This window comes from Perna viridis, chromosome 5, assembly GCF_037379345.1.
Source record: "Perna viridis isolate PV_CMFRI_1.1 ecotype Kerala chromosome 5, ASM3737934v1, whole genome shotgun sequence".
NCBI classification, from domain to species: Eukaryota; Metazoa; Mollusca; class Bivalvia; order Mytilida; family Mytilidae; genus Perna; species Perna viridis.
Window position 1 is genome coordinate 50,205,152 of NC_142449.1, and position 21,589 is coordinate 50,226,740.

The 21,589-nt window shown below is 32.7% G+C and overlaps 1 protein-coding gene across 1 annotated transcript in view; it reads right to left on the reverse strand.

The window, feature by feature from the left end:
* Window positions 1-19,360, reverse strand: part of LOC148618107 (uncharacterized) — a 28,092-nt gene extending 8,732 nt beyond the window's left edge. The window contains exons 1-2 of the mRNA XM_088585973.1: window positions 19,119-19,360; window positions 4,784-4,852 (exon numbers count right to left, since the gene is read on the reverse strand). Of these exons, the coding sequence (XP_088442099.1) occupies window positions 4,784-4,852; window positions 19,119-19,131 (82 nt within the window). The 5' untranslated portion in view covers window positions 19,132-19,360. The remainder of the gene's footprint in view (window positions 1-4,783; window positions 4,853-19,118) is intronic.
* Between the last annotated feature and the right edge of the window lie 2,229 nt (window positions 19,361-21,589).

Sequence of the window (21,589 nt, forward strand, 5' to 3'; positions counted from 1 at the left end):
TGAGTTTCTTCTAAACTATATTGAAGATGCTTTTGCGCTATTGGAAATTTATGAGAAATGTACTTTAGTATAACTGTATTAAATATAGATGTAAGGATTAAACTCATTAAAACTGTTTAACGCATAAAACAAAAAGAACAATACACTAACGTTATGCTGACGCATGCCAGTCAACGTCAGCAACGATAAATGTTTAAATCAAATCACAATCATGTCAGGATTTAGCACGTGTGAATTTTCAATATCGTATAGCTAAGATCTTTCAAGTCAACTAGTTAACAGGTTATTCCTTTCTAATCTTTCTTTTTTGTGTGTGTTATAATTATGTAAATGTTTACAATTTTCTTTGAGGCGTTTTATTTCAACTTATGGACAAACTCAGAATTTTGAGCAAGAGTGAAAATAAAACACTTGCTCAAAATCATGTTTTTCAAAGTTTTGAAGGTTCAAACAGCTGAATTTATTAAATATATGACCTTACGACTTGTCCAATTAATTATTGTTATCTTGTCTTGTCTGTCTAACAAAATAAGATCAAGTATATCAGCTTACTTTATTTTTCAATCATTTATTTAATTACTAACTCCAATGTTTCCAACACGCCGGGAGAAGAACCTTTTAATTGTACCAATTGTCTCAATTAAAAGTACATACCAGCGAAATGTTTATCGAAGAACATTTGACCATCGATTTCTTGAATATAGCAGAAATTTAAACTGACCGTTTTTAACGCAATGTACTATCTATGAAATATTTTGGATGTGAAGGAGGGCACTGTTGAGGAAGATATATTAAAACAAAGTTGTGTATGGGAAATGCAGAGATTGTGTTTTGGGGATGTCTAAATGATTGTATTTGGAATGCAGAGATACTGTTTTCGGAATGTCGCGATAGCAGATATTGTGTTTTGTGAATGTCGCGATAGCAGAGATTGTTTTGGTAATGTTGAGATGATTGTATGGGAATACAGAGATGATGTATGCAGGGTTGGTGTAAGGGTAAGGTAGATGGTGGATAGGGACTGTGGTGGTGGTATATAGGACTTGATGTAAGGGTAAGGTAGATGGTCGATGGGAACTGCGGTGATGGTGTATGGGACTAGGTGTAAGGTTAAGGTAGATGGTGAACTGGGTTGGTTGGTTGTTGGGGTTTAACGTCCGAGCAGCAATATTTCAGCTATATTCAGACGATGAACATGAAATTGATGATAAAATGAACATGAAATGATGATGAAATGAAAATGGGATAGGACACAAGGACAATGGGATCGACAAATTTTGATTGCCATTGGAAAAAGGGAGAGGTGGGTAGGGTCGGGCAATTTAGCCTCCTGTGGCAGAGCCCTATGGTTCCTACTCCGGGAGAATACCACAGTAGCGTTCTTTAACGTGCAAGGAACGTGGCATCTTTCCCAACACGGTGCACCACTATGGTTTGCGGTCAGATTTTCCGTATTATAGCCTGACAACCCCAGCATGTAACACGCCAGGGGTACCCCATTCCACCACCTGGGGCACACAACGCAGTTGCTCTGTGGGCAGAGCGCCCTAGCCCCTGGCTAGGGTTCTGAGCACTATTTAGTCGCCTTTTACGACAAACTTAGCGCTGCTGCAGGCCTATTCTTTTAACACCCGGACCTGCACGGGGCTGGTGAACTGGGACTGCGGTGACGGTGTATATGGAAATAGGTGTAAGGATAAGGTAGATGGTGGATGGGGACAGCGTTGATAGTGTATGGAAGTAAGTGTAAGGGTAAGGTAGACGGTGGATGGGGACTGCGGTGATGGTGTATGGAACTAGGTGTAAGAGTAAGGTAGATGTTGACAGGGACTGTGGTAATGGTGTTTGTGGCATGCGGATGTAATGTTTCAAGGACAAATAAATGTGTATGAGGAATTTAGGAAAGAAATGTTGTATGAAAATGAGGAGTGACGAATGAGCAATGATGCATAAAGCAATATGGAGACGATTTGTGGGAGGATTTGGAGAGTGTATTGAGAATTGTGAGAAGGGAAACCTGATACGATATACATGGGGTATACAACAAATGAAGCATTGGAAATGGAAATGTCCGCTAGTAAAACAAACTGTTATAACCGATATTATGCAATTTTTCTTATTTGTGTTTAACTAGTCTCACACAACATAACTTTTTATTATAGAACATTATTCAAGTAACTAGTTTTATCAATAATTAATAATTAATTTACATGTTAATATAGATTATATTTATCCTATTATTTTTTAAAGTGTATTAATAGATAAAGTGGATAAAGTGATACGTAACTCAGTTAAGATTCGTTACTGAGTTGTAAGGCCCACAAAAGAGCCGACCGTGCGTGTATTAAAGGTACTAAAAGACAGCAAAAACATAACCATCTGCAAAACTTTGAACATAACTTAGTCAACCAATTTCACATTCAATTAAAAGCAATGATATCATTCTTAATCAACCCCTTTTTTCATACAAATGTGCTGGTATTATGATTAATCAAAGATGACATCCGTGACAGAATATTACAAGCTAAGTTTACTTGACCTGCGTCTCAGTCAAGCAACGTACGTGTTACTTAGTACTTATTTCTGGTATTTAGATACACCATTCAACATTGTTTTGTAAATTATCTCAGAGTGTAATGTTCATCACAGATGTTTATTAATTCTTTAATAATTAGTAATCATTTGTTAATATTGTAATTCTCTAAACATATATGAAATTAGTGTTATATTGTTTGGGAAGTGAACGGTTAATTTACGTTATCAAGTTAAACAACAAGTTTGTTTACACGAAAGCTTCAATAATCTGATATATAGGGTCTTATTGTAAAACAATATGGTTTACATATTCTAACTTGTAGTTTTTCAATCTCAGAAAGGGAAAATTAAGTACTTGAATGTAGATAGCATTGTCGTAAAATATATTAAAATATATATACATATATTATCTATCATCCGTTTGGTGTCAAAGTCTTGCTATAAAATTGAAAATATCATTATTTGTTGAATTCCATTTACGATATAAAATAGTGAAAAACCCAAAATATTACCCTTTCATTTGAGTATACATGTAATGTAACGGGAGAGAATGAGTTGCCTGGCATAATTATACCCTCTCCACTGAACGAACCATAGACCATTCGGTGACAAGCCAGCAACATACAGATTCGGTTAAAGCATTAATCCTTTAGCTAAGTCAATTAACTGTCGATCGAGTGAGAGAGGGAGGGTGAATGTCATGCCAAAGTTATATCTTTGATTTAAATCGCAATCGTTAAGAAAAAAATGCGATTAACAACGACAAGAATAATTCTACAACAATTGAACAAGATTGAAAGTATCAAGTACACCTTTGCTTGTGATTTGTTTATAAAATTCTGAACTTTGACATTTTAGAATATTTTGGTACGTTTTATAGTTATGAACTAGCACTGAACTCTATTCTCCGGCTTCATTGGTTTTATTTGTGTTTTAGTCAAAAGATGCCGTCAGCAAAAATAAGTTACCCTCTATGAACATTTAAGAGCAGGTATAAAAGCACAAAGCATGATAATACAAAACCAACACTAATTACTTTTCCAGATTAAAAAACATAAATTGCAGTCAAATTTTGACTTCAAGGTCCAAAAGAAATAATGCATTATGGAATAAACAGATGTTGGTAGTTTATTACATTGAAATCACACACACAAAAACAACTTCTTTTTTAAATTATAAATTGTCAAGGAGAATATAACGTAGAAATCACGCATGGATTATTTAAAGTACGAAACCAATATTGTTTTTAAATATGTTGTAAAGAATGCTTCTTTCCCAGTGTAGTCTTTATACTTGGAATATATTCTTTTGATTAACGCTCGAATCTTAATTATTCCTTTGCTTATTATTTTAATATATTGAAATTCACTAATCCTTCTGAAATCTTCGTTCTAGTTGCAAAGAAGGGATTTCCATACTTTAAATGTGAGATATATTTGATTATGCCAACGCGCCAATACATTTTATTTTAATTTCGAACTCAAATACATCTTACTACTCGAAAGAGTAATCAAGGGAACCAAGGTTATAGCGGTAATCAAAAGAATGTAATCCAGGGACAAAGACCAGACATGGAAAACAGACATACACAACAATGAACATAAAGTATCTAAAATCATACATACAAAGTAACAAAAGCAAATTAGCAACGCGGACTTCACTAAGAACTGAGAGCATGGACCAGGTGCACAGGTAGGGTAAGCGTCCTCTGCTTTTCTAGAAACACCCTCCGAGTTGCTCATAAAAAGTCAAGTCTAGGGTAGACAAACGAGGAAAGGAAAACTATGACCCGTTGAATAAATCAGTTTTCATGGTGCAGATGGGTACACCATAACGATCCACGAGATCATGATGACGACCATAAAACTGTAGTGATGACTTCAATCTTAACCCTATTCTAAAAAACAGTCTGCGTAGTTTCGGCAAGCTCTAGCATAATGTATGAGTCGTGATATGAACACTCCATACGCAGGTGCCGAAGGAATGTTGCCACAGACGAAAGGAAAGTTGACAATTCTGAATGAAAAGTCATCACGTTTGTCGTAAAGTTTGGTCAATAGTTTTCCTTATTCGAAGGCTTCGTATGAACTTATCGTTGTCCGTTCCATGCATTTAATGCCTAAAACTATTCTATATCAAAAATGAAAATTGTGACCTTTTTCGAATGAATCGTATAATTCTAATTTTGCTAGATTCTCAGGTTGATTGCTTTTCAGAGCAGGATGAAATAATACATTGCACTTCTTACCTCTATCCTTTCCTGTTTCCAAGCAGGTTGACGTCATAAATAATATCACAAAATGTAACGGCGATAAACCTGAAAAGAAAATGAGTAAGAAACAAGTTATTTTGTCTTACTGTAATCTGATGTCTAATCGTGGTTGCTTATTTTCGCGGATTCTGTTCAGTAGCATATTTGCTGATATCAATTTTCGATGATAGAATGATAAGCGTTTCATATTGTTACAAATCAATTCGCGGGTACTGTTTTTCGTGCATTTTTGTCAGCCGCGAAATACCTTATTTGATAGTCATTTTATCACTCAAACTGCTGTTGCTTCATTAAGCTCTTAATTTTTACGGTTGAACCTTTTTACAATATAGCATTATCAAGTGACTTTGACTCACCTATGTGATTTTGTGAACATCATCCCTTTTGATTAAAATCAATAGCTCCTCATTTTAGCGAGGAAATGCTTGAAGTTTTGATTAATTAATAAGAAATCTACTGACACTTTATGAAATAGACAGATGGGTCGAAGAGTGATCTAAAAAATTATCTGGGTAGTTGTCTTTCATAAACAAGAAAGAATAGTGCTCTATTACGAAAAAGATATAGGGAGATGATCATCGATATTAAAACATGACATCTGTTTATCTCTGAAGATACTTAGAAAAGATTAGATTCTGAACACGGCAATAAGGCAAGGATTAATCATTTCTGTGGTTTCGTATTAAAAAAAATAATTTAGTGGAGTTACGTTTCAAGAATAATTTTCAATAATAATTATTGAAAATTTAACTGATACTAAAAATAAATATATGCATATATAACTTACTTGACTTACCAATTTCACCTTAACCGGGTGATGTTTTAAACTTAATCATTGTGTGTAATACTTCAGTGGTTATCATATGATATTCATTATTATGACTTCCATAGCTTAAAACTGATCATGGTTCAAACAAGAGTAGTTAATCCATGCGTGTCTTTTTATATTTAAGTGAAGCTTTTTCTAAACGCCATGATTGATATAATACCTGTATTTTCAAATGAAGCTTGTGAAGCGACATGACTCGTTAGCAACGCTGCTTTAGATATTTGAAGCGGTCGTTGATATAAGATCTTGTATACTGATTATACAGATGATTTGACAGAAATAGGGACCCTGCTTCTTAAGATGAAAGAAATAGAATGATGCTACTTAAATTACAAGATCTGCCGTGACAGACGATCAGTGACACTTTTACAATGCATATGACATAATCTGTTTTATTACGTAATTTTTCATTCCAAAGAATTAGTGCTGAGTGCGTTATGTTGAAGGAAAACATTAAATTAGGAACAACTGCTCTTTATTCTAAAATCATTGTTATGTTTAAGAATTGTAAACAATGAGACTTTTTAAATGGTAATGATTTAAGCCTGCTATTTACAAGTATAATCAATTTGAAACTATGGAAATGTAATACATGTAGTCAGAATATTACAGATATAACAAATCAAAATCATATTTAGCTATCAGGAGTAAAAATGACTGAAAGAGCCTATAAAGATACAATTTTATCAAACCATGCTACCTTTTTGTCATTATAGATTGTTTATACAGCCCAATTGCCATAGATATCACAGCGGTACGAGTTCGAGTCCCGTGGAGGGAACGACCAAAAAAAATGCTTCGCAAATTTCACAGTTCTAACGTCGTTGGGAATTTTTCAGACCCTTCTATGCTTACATTATCTTCCCTGTATCAATTTAAATCGATGGAGCAGTGTGGCGAATAGAGTCGTCACATTCTGAGATGTTGTACAATATTGATTTGTTGTGACATGTATCGTTATTTTGATCCTCTATCCTACATAATAAAACTAGATGAGCTGTCCCGTACTACCAAACATCGTGTACTAAGTTACAATAAGAATATTAATCCTACGAGGAGGAATGACCCGACCAGTAAAAGCGATATTTTAACATAGCCTTCCTGGCCGAGTTGTCTAGGGCGCTGGGCTTTCTGCAGGCGGTGTTACCATAGATGTCAAAGTGGTAAGAGTTCGAGTCCCGCGCAAGGAACGACTAAAAACTTGCTTCGCAAATTTGACATTTTTTACATCGTTGGAAGAGTCGTCACATTCTGAGACATTATACATATATATATAATTAAGGTATCGTTTATATCTATTTGTCTATTTGCGATTCAATGGGTCAATTGTATATATTTCGAATGAATTTTCGTTGATATTTGTAATACAGAAACCTTTCATTTCGAGTGCCAATCCAACATTATGCCTATCTATATGCACCTTTTCTATTTAATGTCATAATTACTAAGCATTCAGTTATGTAACTTTTCACATCAAAGATATGTCATTCAAGAAATCTAAACAATATGCCAGTGATGTGATTTAATTTTATCGATAAACATGGTATTGCATATTTGCAAATTTGTTTTTATGATAAAACATCGTCATACTTCGGATGGACAGATATGCCAGTTATCAAATATTTCATTGCCCCGCATAGCAATAAGCGCACATATCTCTCTCCAACAATAACTTTTAAACGTAAGACGATGTTAGGTGCTATAAGGTTACGATTTTCCTCAAAATGTCTTCTGGGCGTTACGACAATTTGTTGATGATCATAGAGGAGGACATTAAAACCTTAGAAACAGTAGGATGTACATGTAAAAAAGATTGAAATTCCCTTTTATCACGTAATTTCGTAGACATTATTGTTTATGAGTCATGCAGACCCTCTCTAATAACTTATGTGGCGACCATGGCAGTAATTACAATGTATGATAGAGAATTACTGCATACTTAAATAACACATAAAAAGAGAACCAACAGGAACAAATCATTAAGTGTCATAACAGCACTTGCTCATCCTAGCAAATCCTAATAATTTGTACCAAACATGTCGTCTTCCCCGCATGCTTAACAATGTTATGCTTTAACCATAGCCGTTATTGTTTTTCAAGAATTTGTTTCACTTTTTTTTTGGAAATGTTGGCAAAAAATGCCAAAGCATCACAATCGAAGGACAACTAAGAGACATGAAGGGTAAAGTACATGGCCTAAACGTGAAAGAGTAATCAAGGGAACCAAGTTTATAGCGGTAATCAAAAGAATGTAATCCAGGGACAAAGACCAGACATGGAAAACAGACATACACAACAAAGAACATAAAGTAACTAAGATCATACATACAAAGTAACAAAAACAAATGAGCAACTCGGACTCTAGAAACACCCGCCGAGTTGCTCATAAAAAGTCAAGTCCGGGGTAGACAAACGAGGAAAGGAAACTAAGACAATCGACACACACGCTGTAGACAACGGAATATCATATAAAACTGACGATAAGGAAAACATATAAAATGTGCACTTGTTATATGAACTCCCGCTAAAAAGTGGGAATTGAATCAGATGTTACGGATGGATAAACATGTCCTGTTCCGACACCGAAACCCATCAAATTACCCGATTAAACGATGTCCTCATATTTTTCACAAGTGGTGGAGTTGTTCTGATTTCAGGGAAACGTAAATGAGTTGCTCTATGGTTAATACTATTCATAACCGAATGAAAGAAGAACGATTATACTATACAAAAACCAAAATTGGTGTAAGCAGATACGTTTACACAATTTTCAAGCATCTTAATCATTTGCAATTTATTTACATTATACTCTTTGCAAATTATTAAATTTTTACAATGTGGCGGTTTGTTCTTAAAAATAAAGTGCTTGTTACAAATGGTTATGGTATGTTTTCAAATAGTTTAATGGTTTCGGTCCTGGATGCATGTATAAAACTAATATTTTCTTTAAGAGAGTAGTTGCATAGTTCTTGTATAAACATCATTTGTCTTACTTAATACAAATATGTCCATTGATTAAGAAGGTATTGTTTTTTATGCCATGGATCAAAAGGATTTGTTATAGTAAATCTTGGTATAAAATAGGTACTGTTCAACGTCTGTTATGATCTATGTATTCTCTTTATCAATTAGACATAATCGCTTAATGTGTTGAGTTCTTCACATCGTTGAAAGCTATTTCAATGTAAATATTTGTAACTTCTCCGCGATAAAATAATAGATATGGATTCATAATTCATTGAAATCGTAAACAAAAGCAACAGGGATTTATACCTTTGGACCTGAATGTGAACACTTCTGTTCTTAAAGATATAAAGGTTAGAAAATCAATCACCTCTTGAAGTAAGTAGTACTTCAAGATAAACGAGAGAAAAAAAGAATGCTTGAAAAATGATTATAATCGTTCAAAGTCAAGAACTGACAAACATTTATCAACACAAGAAATGTGTCAATACGCCGATCCAAAACTTACGCCCCGTTGGGAATCTTCTCATTAAATTATGCATGTACATGCATAACAGGTGACTCCTGGACCATCATAGAAAACGGTTCTTTTTAAGAAACAAAACAAATTATCGGATAATTCAAAAAAATATTAAAAGTACAAAATACAAAGTAAAACGAATGATAATTGCGTCTAAAGACGAATATTAATAACAAAATTAACGAGCTGATTAACTCAAGACTATAATCAAAATGTCCGTATGACAAATGGTAAAAACCATCGCGATGGTTCTGAATTGTTACAGGCAATACCGATTGAAATAGTGGTTTAAAGCAGGATTTGTAGCGCGCTAATACTCCCGCTTCTATTACTGTTAATATTTATCGTTGCAATAAAAATGTTAAAACTGTAAGAGATAAAAAAAAACATTTTTAAGTGGATATGATATTTTTAGTTTGGTCTCAAATCCCTGATTTGAAATACAAAAATACCAACATTTTGATAGACTGTACACGTGTTTCAAGAGTAACCTCCCGTCAGTACCATTTTGTCCTGCAATGAGTTCATTAAAGAGCAAATAAAGAGTGTCAAAAATTTGTTTGCTTTATCTGTATAGTAGCGAATAAAGCAATTAAGCTCCGCCCACCATCACAATCACGTGTCCCGTCGAATCTCCTCTGTCAATCTGTCAGTCATAGCGTTCCGAAGACATTGCGCCATCCTTCTCCCAAACAAACATGTCTAGCCGTGTCAATTCAATGTTTTACGGCGCAATTTTGGACATTGCCACTTTGAATGTGTACACACACAATCCAACAAATCAATAACTTTTTCAAAAGTGAAAGTAGGTCACGGAAGAATTTATTTCACATCAGAAAAAAACATGTTAAATGACGGAAATTATTGTTTAATTTTGAATATTTATGTTATGTTTATGACTCGTTTAAAAATAAAAGTTACAATTTACAGTATTTCGTCAAATAATGTCCATCTCTCAAAACTACTTTCTGTCGCGGGTATTCAATGAACAGCAAATGCTTAGTGTATTACAGAAAATATATATAAAGTATTTGTATTCGGTTCGGAAGGGGAGTAACTGCTCGGCACAGCCTTCCAGTTACTTCTCCTTCCTTGGCCTCATACAAATACTTTCTCTATTTTTCTGTAATACACTAATATTGTATATATCTCTGTTATTGTAATACGCTCGAAAAGGCGAAGCAATACTCAAATGTGAGTAAATCGGTGGGAGCAATGCTGCAAACACTAAAAGAACACTACACGTAGTAATACAATTACAAAACACCAACGAACCTATAAAGCTACACAGGAAGGAAACGAACAATTTGTTTTATTACATGTTACATATAGGTATCTTACAATTTTAAAATGAATCTGACAACGACATTACACGTGATATGTAAAAGTTAATTTTTGCAGTGATCTATAGCAAAAGTTGTAAAGTCTTTTTTCAATATGAAAATTCGTACTTAAGCCTCAAATAACTAAAATACCAGAATTACGTTGTATGATTCGTCATTTGTGTTAATAAGAAAAACATAACAATCCTAAAGAGATGTACTATTCAAATGAATACTTATCGCTCGTTTATGAATAAATGATAGATTACAATCAACTCATATGAGCAGTCAGTAAGCTCTGCTATAGATTGAAAGCCTTTTAGCAAATATGTACAATTGCTACTTCGTTTATGTTTAGTGGCAGTATATGTGTAACATGTAACGTAAACAAATACAAGATTCAATATACACATTTGTATGACGAAAAAAAGGAGCACATACTAATTACCTTAATTCAACATATATTGATAGAGAAAGTAATAAAGTTTTTTTATTTATCTATTTAAAAGAATAATCAAGGGAACCAAAGTTATAGCGGTAATCAAAGAATGTAATCCAGGGACAAAGACCAGACATGGAAAACAGACATACACAACAAGGAACATAAAGTAACTAAAATCATACATACAAAGTAACAAAAGCAAATGAGCAACTAAGAATCCGCTAAACACTGGGAGCATGGACCAGATGCACCGGTAGAGTGAGCGTCCTCTGCTTTTCTAGAAACACCCGCCGAGTTGCTCATAAAAAGTCAAGTCTAGGGTAGACAAACGAGGAAAGGTAAACTATGACCCGTTGAATAAATCAGTTTTCATGGTGCAGATGGATACACCATTACGATCCACGAGTTCATGATGACGACCATAAAACTTCTGTAGTGATGACTTCAATCTTGTAGCAACATAACCCTATTCCAGAAGCCTATTTGTTAGAGTTCTAGCGCGATACAAATTTAAGGAAAAAAACAACTTTAATACCTTTTTAGTTTGTTCATCATATAACTTCAATGTACATTGCCTCAAAGCCATTTAAGGAATTACTGTTCTATTTTATTCGGTCTATGAAGAAATAACCTCAATCACGAGATGCACACTTAATAACGTGCATAGCAGTTAATTTCCAAGTGTGCACCAGGGGGATTGAGATTAATTAAAATAGAGCAGGAAATATAACCGTCATTCCGTATAATTTATTTTTAGTATCAAAATGCAATGAATAAACCATTGAAATAAGTTGATGATGTCATAGCCATATACAAAAATTGGTGTATGAGATGATTTTTTATTCAATTAGAAATCGTGTTACTTCTTCATAAAAAGTATAAAGTTAAAATTATGTATAGACCGTATCATCTTTGCACTGATTAGCTAGAACGTTGATGTGATATAAAAATCAATTATCAAAAAACAAGATATAATATGAATATGAGGTAAAACATCCTGTTCATTCCTATCATGTCATGATTGAATTTAAAGGACCACAATTTACCAAAGAAATATTCCATCTGATTCTAAATATGTTTAAATTTTCTATGAACGATTTCAATCAAAGATAAAATCCAGCATTTTTTTACTGATCTTGTCGACTTAATTAAGCAAATATATCAACAATAAATTGATAAACATTCATTATTAATTAAAATGATACAAATCTTCCAGTGGAAATTAAGTTCGTCTATTCAGATATCTGGTGATAATTAGGAGCATCGACAAAAACTCATTAATCAACCCATTACAAGATCTACGAGGAGTCTTACAAAAAAATACACCCGTTTCAAGTCGTAGTCAAAACATTTGAAATTTTAAAATGAAGTATCATTTTTTTCATAGCACATTTAAATTGAACATCTAGACAGAGTTTCATCGAAGTCCATTGAATGTTTAAAACAGTTACGTTTACCATGCACATGGATGAGCAAACTAACAGATCGATAGCAGAAAAGTCTGTATGATGGGTGTGTTGATATATGTTATACCCTGTGCATTGTTTGCAGGGATAAAAATTAAATTAAAATTGAAGAGACGGGTATATTTTTACCAAAAATAACAAAAATAAATTAATAAACTTTACTTTTCTTCATTCTGTAAAGTCACGGTAAGAAAATAAAACTTTCAAGTTAGAAAAGATGACGCAAAAAATTAAGTATACAAGACAGAAGTGATTTGTTTTGGTTGCAGTCTTGAAACAGTGCAGAAAAAAAACGTGCACTTTATTTTTAGTCTCCATGCGTACACACGCTTAGTAATATGCAAAACAATACTAATACACTCCTTGAGACGTTCACGTTTCCCATTTAAGCGTTCGTGCATCTTTTATCGTGCGTTTACACATCGATTCGTGTTCGTTTAAACGCACGATAGAAGCTTTCGTTTATTTTTGTACTTTGATTATTTCCTTGATTTAACTGGTTTTTTTTTTTGCTATTATTAATTTATATAATTTCATTAATTTTATTTTCTATTTTGTTCTGTCTTCATTATATGTCAATATTATTAATTTTCTTCGTTCGTCTATCGTGCTTTTAAACGCACGATATAAGCATTCGTCTATCGTGCGTTTGAACACACGCCTGGAGCGTTCGTTTATCGTGCGTTTAAAGCACGATAGGAGCGTTCGTTTATCGTGCGTTTAGTGAGCGTTTAGCGTGCGTTTCGGTATCGTGCGTGCTTGAAACATAAACATCTCAAGGAGTGTACCCTTTACATTCAATCAGGCTGATATCTGGTTTCATATTGAATTCAGTATCGAAAATAAAACTTTCTTTTCTCCACAAGCAAATTTTCAAACTACATCTGTATTTGTCACAAAGAGACCAAGAACAGTTAAACAACTACACAGTAATATTCCATGTCCATAAATAGAAAGTTCGATCTTCTTGTGAAATCAAAGTAAATGTACATTTGCATATTGCATGTTCCAACCATAATACATAAATTAGCAGGTAAAAAGAATGAATCGTGATTTCACTTGTTATTACTTTCATTGAAGTTTTCAAGCTTACTTAACTCATAAATCTTTAATTGTCCTGTCATTTTATAATCTTTGCTTATGATACAACAAAGTCGTTTGATGTTATAGTATTTTTATGTTACAAAGGTACCAGGCTCGTTTGCTGGTCCGATATGGTCAGTTGATTATTACTATCTCTTATCTCTCAATTGTTTTTTTTTCAAATGTGAAATAACGTCACGATATACTGACAGTGTTTCGTTATTGTAACTTGATTTTGCAATATCTGTGTTAATCTTTATTTTGTCAGGTACACAATTTGTATGGATTCATACTTTACTCACTGTTCTTTAAATCTATTTACAGAGATATGGTTATTGGATTATGTTCATGCTGTATCCGTTTTCATGAATCAATCAAACCACGAATTTTTAATAACCAACGAAATGTAAGACATTCCGTAAAAAATAAATGTATGGAGTTACACTGATTCAAATTCTCAAAAAAAAAAACGAAAAAAAACGAAAAAAAAACAACAAAAAACTTAAAAATAGTTACCTAAAAATAATGTCACTACTCAAAAATTCATTTTTAACAGTAAAAATACTTTTACAGGTGAACTTGATATTTTATAGAACTTTATAGCAATATTCATTTACTGACTCATATGTGTTAATAACGTCATATTATAGAATAGATTCCATCCTAATATTTATAGACCTATTCATGTTAAATGCTATGTTCCCTTTTCGTTCAAGTGAATAAAAAATATCAGTCAAACTGTTTAATTGATCAATTTACAAACGAGAAAAGTGATAATAAACTTGTTTGTAATCATTCTCATCACAGAATTCAAATTGCTTCAAATGATATCTGAATAAATCAAAGAGTTTTTATAATTACTTCGGATGAATTTAAAGTGGATGCTTCACACATACAGCTTATACCGTACAAAACATACAGAATAAAAAGCATTTTTATTATAACTTTGATTATTTCACTTTTATCTTAATCAAATCGTATTTAAATAATAATGAACAAACCTAGTTATATTCAAATAAACCTCATTCTGATGAAAATGTTTATTATTTCCTGTAGATAATGAATGCCATCCAAAATATATTTTAGTCATTTTAATTTAACTCTACAATAACCTTTTCGTAAAAATCTACTTCAAAATAAAGTATTTTAAAAGTCTTTTCATTGATTGAAGCTTGAGGCTGAATTGTTATAGGCTTACTATTGCTCATGCAATGCTTTATTCATGTGAGATTAAAACTTAGAATTACTAATTAACCTGATTTAGAGATATTGATTTCACGTGAAATATCTTTGAAGTTTTGCGATATCCGGTGGCGAACTGGTCTTCTTTGTAAATATGCAACAGCATAAACATCTTATCAACGAACTTAATGTTGAATTGTTTTACAAATATAAACATAGTTTTCTAAATGTCGAGTTTAGGCAAACCATCGATTCCAAAATTGACAAATGAGAACCTAGATTCAAACACCAACCTTCGCATAATAAATAAAACTATATAACCGTTTGGATAATATTTTTATGAAGCAGCGGAGAACTTTTTGGTTATAACCTAGAGCTTTACTGTTATCTAATTGAACTTCTGTGACGTTTCAAGTACGTCATAGCATAGTAAAGCGGAGATTTATTGACGTTGAAATAATCACCACCATCCAATTGCATGAGTTTCTGATGGCAGTATAATTGTTGAACGAATGCACGACAAATGCGCATACACTTTTTTCTATTGCGTGATTACAATCATAAGTAGTCATAGTCGTTTGAAATCGTTGCTAATGTGTTAATACAACCAGCTTTCATTTTATTAATATAAATTACCTAATTCCAAATTTTAGTGCGTTTCAAGCAGTTTACGTTTGCTTATTTGGCAAAATTCATAAAACATTAATCGTAATAACGGCAAAAGAATGGGTGCACGCATTGCACAATACCGATTGATCATTATGATTATCTTTGTTGCCCTGAAATAAAACTGATCGAGATTTCCTTAATTACTATTGATAAGATGCCGATCATATAAATAATTCATAATGAAGGTTTATTACATCATTAGTTTTACAGTCTAGTATTGACAAAAATATAAAAATTCTAAGTGCATTTTGGTCCATTTGACGATGTCATATAAGGACAAACTACTGGTCTCATTAAGATTTATGCAGGATTTGGGTTCATATGACGATGTCATCAGAATACTTACTACTGGTCCCATTAACATTAATGCAGAATTTCGGTTCATATAACGATGTCAACAGAAGACAAAATCTGGTCCCAACAGAATTCATTCAGCACTCCAAGTCTATTTTACAATCGGAGGACTTACTAATGGTCCCATTTGGATTTGTGCAGCATTTCAGTCCATATAACGATGTCACCAGAGAACAAACGGTTAAACCCATTAGGATGTATGCATTTGTTAGTAATCACATCTGAATAAAGTGTGCCCTCTTATTCATAATGTGATTTAAAAATTTATTACTTTAAACTCGTTTAGGGGATGAATGGCGGAACATCAAGAATTCCATATAAAAAAACCACAATGACAGCAAAAAAGTGTGTCCTGCTTATTTGTCTTAATTTACATTGCGATTACATAGTCAACTCATTTTTATGGTTTTTGAAGGAAAATCTGCTGGTTCACTCTGTTTATGTTTTACTGAAGTGTTCACTGTTTATTTGTTCAGTTGCTGAATATGCTTCTTGTGTTTATATTTCTATTTCACTAGGCTTAGTTTTGATAACACTTTTTTTTATCATAGTTTTGAATGATTTTACTGTAAATATATTGATATGAAAGTAATGCACTCCCTTCGTGTAGATGTTTTTTCAGTGTTTTATCCTTCACATTACATCATGAATCTTGTTCATAGTCTTGTCTTTTAGATGATGCAGCCATTCACATCAAGACAAAGGTATAGACAACATAAGTATGTTCATTATCTATATATCGAAACAAAATTTTAAAATAGGTCAGTATGTTAAATGAAACAATGTACGCCATTTGTTTTAGTTGAAGCAGGTTTTATGATATGGATGCCATTAAATGATATATAAACAAGTTCGATGTAAATATTTAAATTTACAACATAAAAAAATAGTTGCAGAAATGTGACCATTCCTCGTGTTTGCCAACGCCATCTAAATCGAATATCATGTTATTTTTCATTTCAGAAGTATCAAATAAGCCATAACCATGTGACTAAGTATAATCAATGACAACTATGGTTAATATGTTTTCCAAACTTGAAAGTAAACAAAAATCAAAGCCGAACAACGTACAGAAAATGAAGGAACAAATAAAATGCATCGAGTAAATGAGCAACCTTGACTCTATTAAAAAGTTGAAGAGTAATCAAGGGAACCAAGGTTATAGCGGTAATCAAAAGAATGTAATCCAGGGACAAAGACCAGACATGGAAAACAGACATACCCAACAAAGAACATAAAGTAACTAAAACCATACATACAAAGTAACAACAGTAAATGAGCAACTCGGACTTCACTAAAAACTGGGAGCATGGACCAGGTGCACCGGTAGGGTAAGCGTCTTCTGCTTTTCTAGAAACACCCGCCGAGTTGCTCATAAAAAGTCAAGTCTGGGGTAGACAAACGAGAGAAGGAAAACTATGACCCGTTGAATAAATCAGTTTTCATGGTGCTGATGGATACATCATAACGATCCACGAGTTCATGATAACGGCCATAAAACTTCTGTAGTGATGACTTCAGTCTTGTAGCAACATAACTCTGTTCCAGAAGCCTATTTGTTAGAGTTCTAGCGCGATACAAAAAGTCTGCGTAGTTTCGACAAGCTCTGGCATAACGTATGAGTTGTGATATGAACACTCCATACGCAGGAGCCGAAGGGATGTTGACACAGATTAAAGGAAAGTTGACATTTCTGAATGAAAAGTCATCACGTTTGTCGTAAAGTTTGAAGTTTGAAGCATTAACAAAATGCATCCGAATAATGAATCTTCTCTGCTTATCAAAGAGAACAAGGTGCACTGAAATAGTGAACCTCTATGGTTTTTGAAAATGGACATGGTGCACTGAAACGTTAAGCCTTCTCTGATTACTAAACATGACAAATGAACAGAAGTACTTTTTCTCTACTTTTTTAAAATGGGCCAGTTGCACCAGAAAAGTAAGCCTTCTTCTCTGTTTTCTTAAAATAATCAGGCGATCCGGCATTGTAAGCACTTGGTCTTTTTAGAAACATAAAATGGACTGAACCTGTTTTTTAATTAATTCGTTTGCTATTGTCATGAAACTGAAAGGTGGTAGGCATCTTTTACGTCAAACATGTTACTTGCTTAAAAGTAGTAACCGTAAGTTTTTAATTTCGTTGTGATAGAAATTGTCGCTTTTGACCTTCAAAATTGTTTTATCTGTATATGACAGATATAAACCAAATGTTCGAAGGTCCTGTATTAAGTTCCAGTTGCCCAAGTCCTTTCACTTGAAATGATACAAATATAAATCAATGTCAGGAAATTATTTAATAGTAAGAAAAGAAATTAATCAAAAATGAGATAAAGACATCCGGTACACATAAATTCACGAGAACGTAACACGAATTTCAATTCGAATATTTTCAATGACAGATTTCACGTGAATCAAAGCGATTATAGAATTTTCACGTAAAGATGGTAGGAATTTTAGCCTTCTGGATTTGTGATATTAATACCAAAATCATTTTGTGCCTGCGTAGGAAGTATAGTGTTGTAATTAGAGAGCTCAAATGACATAGATGTGTTTAATACGCTGATTTTTCCAATTAACCATTTACGAGGAAAACCTTAACAAATGTAATAAAAAAACAATAAAAAAAATCCACTGCAAATGCACTCTGCAGAGTTACGAATATAGACTCACAGTATAACTGCTCGAAAACTTTTTTAAGACAACCGAATTCAATTTCGGTGGAACTTAGTCAAACTCACAGAAATTTAATTCATTTTCTTTTAACCAACAGATAGCATGGAACGGGCTATACATGGTACGAAATTTTTATTACTTGAAAAGCAGTTTAATTTGCATATTTAATCCAGTTTCACAGTCAGTTGAAGAAAATAATAAATCAATTCTTAGGAGACTTTTTGGTTTGACAAATTTTGATTCTGAATGATTTATAATGAAATTATGAAACAGAAAGACCATGAATAGAACGAGATAGAAGATATTTACGATCCGAGAACTAAATAAATAGACAAAACACGATAAAAAGCCACAAAATAGCTACATAGATAAATAAGCATCCCAGACTCACTTAAAACTGGAAGTTTAAACAGGTGCACTGGTAGGGTAAGCGGAATAAAGTCATGAGGGCAATATCAAATAAGATATGATTAAGGCTGTAAAATTTTCTCTTCATTAACATCGGTTGTCCCCACTCTCTTTGAAATTCATTTGACATTGAAAGCATTCAGTACTTTTTCAGTTATGTTTTGCCACATTAAATTTGTTTTAGAAGTCATTAATTTGACTCAATTTAACTTTTTCTAAAATAAACGCGACATTATAATCACTACAATGTGTATTAAATTCGAAGTTACATATTATTGAAAAAAAGTGCAAAATTTATCATTATTTAAATTTCTAAATGCAATTATTACTGTTTTTTTTTTCGTATAGTAATAATTTAAATACCTTTTGCTTAAAGTAATAAAAGATAATTACACTTACCTGAGATCTTCATAATTGCACAGGTAAATCCCAATAGCACCTACAGTAGAAGACAATATTCAAGCTACAGCGATACAACTGTTATCAACTGAGCCTCTACCAATCTAATATACTTCTCCCAAACATACTAATTTGTTTTATCTTCTTGCTTTCTGGGAGCTTATAGACTTATGCCAAATTTAACCAGCTCTATTAACATCGAAGATTAATAGCTCTCTTCACCGATGAATGATCACGAAATATATTTCTTCTCAATTCAACACAACTGTTTTCTCTAAATTCCAACATCTTTATGTTATTTTTGTGAGGGTGCTAACTTTTGGATTGCAAGTATTTTAACGAAGTTTTAGTCTCTTGCTCACAAGAGAAGTTACAGCAAAAATCAAAAAGAGACTTAGATTATGATTTTCAATGAAACAAAGAACAATCCACAAATATTTTACTTGTAATGATTGCATTCTTTTTTTTATTTTATTAGTTTTGAGTTCGTTAGAAACATTTTATAGCTATTTTTTTTTGTTGGTTGACTATTTAAAGACATTTTTAATTGCCCATTACAAAAAAAAACAACAAAAAACACGTCATTGCTAAAGTAAAGAGAATTTACCCTGAATCAAATACAAAAGTGTCTTTTATTTCCCAGACTTTTGCGGACTTCGTTAATTACTTCCCACTTGCATCAATGATTTTTTCTTATACTTGATGAAAGATATCATTAATTTTCTTTGAAACTAGAAACTCCTACTGATTCCCGACGACACAATGACAAATATTCTCAGTTTTGTCAATAATAAAAATATGAATATTCTTTTGAATTCATAAGTACTCCTTGATGAAAAAAAATTATTAAAGATATTATTGTTCAAAAACAAAATTACTTCATAGAATGATTCGAGCAATGTCGTACGTTTTAGATGCACAAGAAGCTGATGATAATGATTAAATTGTTTATGCATTCACTCCATAAAAGTGGATGATACTGGGCCAATAGAATAAATTACTAAAGATTAATGGACGATATAAGCAGGTTTCTGAAGAAGCCGTGAAAAAATGCTATCTGTAATGTGTGAATACTTCAATGACTTAATCCGACAAAGCTTTCATATCATTACAATATCATACATATATTATTTAACTACATGTACATGTAGACCCGAGAGGTTGTACAGATGGATCATAGTTTATTGATTTACAGTATCGTTGTATACATGTACATGTTGCATTATACATAGTTACATATAATCTATCTGAATATGACTCTGGATAATCCGAAACCTTTATAAACAAGACACTACGTCACTGTATATTAATTTAAATGTATGTAAGCAGTCTTCATAAAAATCACACGGGGTGATTCGTGCATATCAAAAATCCACCGACTTCACTTTTATGTCTTGTTCAGAAACAGTCACTGATCACATAAACAGTCTTTTTCATTTGGTCGTAGCTCTTTTTGAGATAAAAAATTATAGATTGTACATGAAATTGGCACTTTGCAAGAGTTATTGTTCTTGATTTAGTTTGATTAGCTTGATGAATATAATGACTTTCTCAAAAATGAAGATCTGAAGACAGAAAGGATGGGTTTCACAGAGAAAGAGTCACATGCAGCAGTCTCAGCAAGGAGTACATATGTTCGAGACTTAAATATTTATAGAATGTCATTTACTTGCTTCCCCTTTAAACATGTCTGGTGTGATAAAATATTTTCTATACCTGAATGACATTGAATACAAAAACAAGGTCAAACAATAAAACACTCGGATAGACACAAATTTACATGAAGTGACTGGAAGCAAACACAAAAATGAAGAAATTAAACATTAAATCCGGTACAGGAGGAAAGGTATGGCAGGTCGCCTCTACATTCCTTGAAATGAACTTTGAAAACCTCGTGGCATCTCCGGTTGGCTTCGGGTAAAAATACGAATGACCTTGTCATATAGGTCATATCCATGGTGCTCGTAGTATCTCGTTGTAATGGATGCGATGTATAGATTTGGTCATTCGATTGTGAAAATCCTTCATTTGATCAAGTATCAACATAATCGAAATGTGATATGGAATGGCCAAGCAAAAAATGCTTTATCAAGACATGCTGATTATTTGATAAAAATTGATAAAAAATAACTTCTTAAATTCCTTAAGTCCTTATTGATCATTTCCATTTTAATTTTACACTCCAGACGACATTCGTGTAATATTGTCTTTAAATCTGAAGTTTACAAAATGGAAACTGACATATTTGGTCGGTGATACCGTTTGTATTAATCTAACTTTCTTCCAATTACAGCAAAGGATGTCATTTTGCAGATTAATGTGTCTATTAAGACAAAGAAGTTGATGTCAATATATCAACTGAACACTAAACTGATGTTACATTGTCCGTCTAACTTTTTGTTTGTCTATTATTGTTATTATAATTTTTTTTATTCATTTTCTTTTGTCTGCTTGTGTAACTTCAGTTTTTT